Here is a 3,859-nt window from a genome sequence, read left to right as displayed (position 1 = left end):
AAAGAGGAAAAAAAAAATAAGGAAGAAAGGGAAGAGGGGGAAAAGTGTGCCTCTTAGAATCCTCCTCACCACCACCAGATTGAAGTCTACCTGAAGCTACCCAAACCCTGTTTCTGGGCGACTCTCCACTCGGGACTATCTTGAAAATTGGATTCATTATTTAGGCTCTGAAAAACAGAGAAAGGATCTACCCTTAATAGCAGACTGGGAGAAAACTACGAAGCCAGAGAGCAATGGCGTTTCCAGCAAAGCCCAGCGGCTGCCGTGGGCTGATGCTTCTCTGCCTTTTTCTGGAACTACTACTGGAAGCCGGCGCTGAGAACATACACTACTCTGTACCAGAAGAGACTGATAGAGGTTCATTTGTGGGTAACATCGCCAAGGACCTTGGGCTACAACCTCAAGAGCTGGCGGAGCGCGGAATCCGCATCGTCTGGAGAGGTAGGACGCAGCTCTTTGCTCTGAACCCACGAATCGGCAGCTTGGTCACCGCGGGCAGGATCGACCGGGAGGAGCTCTGCGCCCAGAACGCTCGTTGTCTGGTGAGTTTTAATATCCTTGTTGAGGATGAAATGAAACTTTATCCTGTCGAAGTGGAAATCGTTGATATTAATGACAACAGTCCCCAGTTCCAGTTACAAGAACTGGAATTTAAAATGAATGAAATAACGGCTCCAGGTACCAAGGTCCCTCTGCCATTTGGGCAAGACCTTGATGTGGGTGTGAACTCTCTCCAGAGCTACCAGCTCAGCTCCAACCCTCATTTTTCCCTGGATGTGCAACAGGGACCTGATGGGATTCTGCACCCAGAAATGGTGTTACAAAGTTCCCTAGACAGAGAAAAAGAAGCTGTCCACTACCTTTTCCTCACTGCCTCTGACGGGGGCAACCCCGTCCGTTCAGGGACGCTCCATATTCGAGTTCAGGTGGTGGATGCGAATGACAACCCTCCAACGTTCACACAGGAAGAATACTACGTAAGTGTCCCTGAGAATGTTCAACCAGGCACGCAGCTGCTCACAGTCAATGCCACTGATCCAGATGAAGGTGCCAATGGGGAAGTGACATATTCCTTTCACAATGTAGATCACAAAGTAGCCCAAATATTCCAGTTGGATTCTCATACAGGAGAAATATCAAGTAAAGAACCACTGGATTTCGAAGAATACAAAGTGTATCCCATGGAAATTCAAGCTCAGGATGGTGCTGGGCTCATGGCCAGAGCTAAGGTGCTGGTCAAAGTTTTGGATATAAATGACAATGCCCCAGATATAAGCATCACATCCGTTGCCACTGCAGTCCCAGAAAACTTTTCTCCTGGGGCCATAATTGCTCTTATCAGTGTCCATGACCAGGACTCTGGAGACAATGGTCACACCATGTGTTCCATACCTGGAAATCTACCCTTTACATTGGAAAAGTTACTTGATAACTACTACCGCTTAGTAACAGAACGAACACTGGACAGAGAACTTACCCCTGGCTACAACATCACAGTCACAGTCACAGACCAGGGAACTCCACCTCTGTCTACACAAACCTACATTGCGCTGTTAGTGACTGACATCAATGACAACCCCCCAGTTTTCCAACATGATTCCTATTCTGTCTACATTCCCGAAAACAACCCCAGAGGGGCTTCCATCTTTTCAGTGAGGGCCCAGGATGCTGACAGCACAGAGAATGCACAAGTGACATACACTCTGGTGGATGACACCTTTCAGGGGACACCCTTGTCCTCCTACCTCTCCATTAATTCTGACACTGGAGTCCTCTATGCTCTGCAGTCCTTTGATTATGAGCAGTTCCGGGATTTACAACTGACAGTGATGGCTAGTGATAGCGGAAAGCCATCACTCAGCAGCAATGTGTCACTAACTCTTTTTGTGCTAGATCAGAATGACAATGTGCCCGAAATTCTGTATCCCACTCTCCCCACCGATGGTTCCACAGGTGTGGAGCTGGCTCCCCGCTCTGCAGAGCCTGGTTATCTGGTGACCAAGGTGGTGGCTGTAGACAAAGACTCAGGACAGAATGCCTGGCTGTCCTACCGCCTGCTCAAGGCCAGTGAACCTGGGCTCTTCATGGTGGGGCTGCACACAGGTGAGGTGCGCACAGCAAGGGCCCTTGTGGACAGAGATGTGCTCAAGCAGAGCCTGGTGGTGTCTGTGCAGGACCATGGCCAGCCCCCTCTCTCAGCCACTGTCACACTGACCATCGCAGTGGCTGACAGTATTCCAGACATCCTGGCAGACCTCGGCAGCCTCCAGACCTCCACTGATCCACAGGATTCAGACCTCACGCTCTACCTGGTGGTGGCAGTGGCTGTGGTGTCTTGTGTCTTCCTGGCTTTTGTCATTGTGCTGCTGGTACTCAGGCTGAGGCGCTGGCACACAGCGCGCCTGCTCCCGTCCTCCAGGAATGGGTTGGCTGCCATGCCTGCCTCTCACTTTGTGGGCATGGATGGAGTTCAGGCTTTCCTTCAGACCTATTCCCATGAGGTCTCCCTCACCGCCGACTCCCGCAAAAGCCACATCATCTTCCCTCAACCCAACTATGCTGACACACTCATCAGCCAGGAGAGCTGTGAGAAGAAGGATTTTCTATCTGCACCTCAGTCTTTACTTGAAGATAAAGAGGAAACATTTTCTCAGGTAAACTTGTGAATTTCTATGCTATGTAGATTAAAATAATGATTTGGCTTACTTGCTTTCACTAGCTACTAGTTTTGTATATTATTCCCTAGTAGGTTTCTATTGAAATCCTGGGTGTGGTTGGTGTTGCATGCCTGCAGTTCCAGCCCTCAGAAAGCTGGAGTATTGAGATTTTGTGGTCAACCTGAGCAACATATCATAACCTCCTGAAAAAACAGAATTAAGCAAGCCTCCATATTTATATCAGAAAATAATTGTTCTTACAATGGAAAGGAGAATTATAATCATAATATGTATATAGGGATGAAGGGTATGCTTAATATGCTTTTCCCTTTGTTTTAAATATATTTTTATTGTAAACATACTGTGAAGAGGGGTTACAGTTACATGAATAAGGTAATGAGTACATTTCCTACCCAGTATTGTTACCCCTTCCTTTGTTTTTCCCCTACCATCTCTTCCCTCCCTACTTCCCAAACTCCTCCTCCCCCCCCAAAGTTGTAAAGTTCATTTTCAACATAGTGTCTTGTACATCTCATTACAATGGGTCTACCTGTATCCTTATTTCAGCATTTTGTTATTTCCCGTCCTCCTCCTCAAATGAGAAAAAAATGTATATACAAGATGCAGGGCACTGGAATCAAGTACAGTGAAAACAGGGATTATACCATGGGGGAAGAACATACAAAAGAAACAAAAAAATCATATAGTACATTATAAGTACATTAAAAACAACAGCAGCAAAGATAAAACCTTTTGTGTCCCTATCTTGGGATTCATTTTGCTTAGCATCATCTTATATGGTCATATGTACATAGCTTTTGACCTTTTCTGCTTGTCCTAAACATATACTAGTTATTGCAGATAAGTGAAACCATGGGAACTTTTTCCTTTTGGAAAGAAGATGATATTAGAAACAAGGAGTCCTAGTGTATAAACAATTTCTTGTTTGCCTCTGGCCAATTCATTTCATTGTTCTGAATTTACTGTTCTCTTATCTGAACAGATGAAGCTTGACTACAAGAGATTAACAGTACTTATTGACTAATACTATTTCCACATTCCCTACATTATACACAACTGCTTATTCCTTGGTTAATTTAATATAGATGTTATCTCTCAAGGTGGTATGATATTTGAAGTAATCTTTTTAGTTATGTTAATATAAAACTATAGAAATCTACAAAAGCTTTAACTTTAAAGTG

General features: G+C 45.2%; 1 protein-coding gene across 1 annotated transcript; it reads left to right on the top strand.

Annotated features, from left to right (window-relative positions):
• Window positions 1-233: 233 nt before the first annotated feature.
• Window positions 234-2,666, top strand: Pcdhga1 (protocadherin gamma subfamily A, 1). Its single transcript, XM_013020325.1, has one exon. The coding sequence runs from the start codon at window positions 234-236 to the stop codon at window positions 2,664-2,666; it is 2,433 nt and encodes an 810-aa protein (XP_012875779.1).
• Window positions 2,667-3,859: the final 1,193 nt, after the last annotated feature.

The sequence above is a fragment of the Dipodomys ordii genome, unplaced genomic scaffold (assembly GCF_000151885.1).
Source record: "Dipodomys ordii isolate 6190 unplaced genomic scaffold, Dord_2.0 Scaffold50, whole genome shotgun sequence".
In the NCBI taxonomy this organism is placed as follows: Eukaryota; Metazoa; Chordata; class Mammalia; order Rodentia; family Heteromyidae; genus Dipodomys; species Dipodomys ordii.
Note: the sequence above shows the minus strand (reverse complement) of the source record. Positions and strands in the feature narration are given on the sequence as shown.

Excerpts from the sequence above, each read along its gene's own strand:
- Pcdhga1 (XM_013020325.1), top strand. The coding sequence starts at position 234 with ATGGCGTTTCCAGCAAAGCCCAGCGGCTGCCGTGGGCTGATGCTTCTC.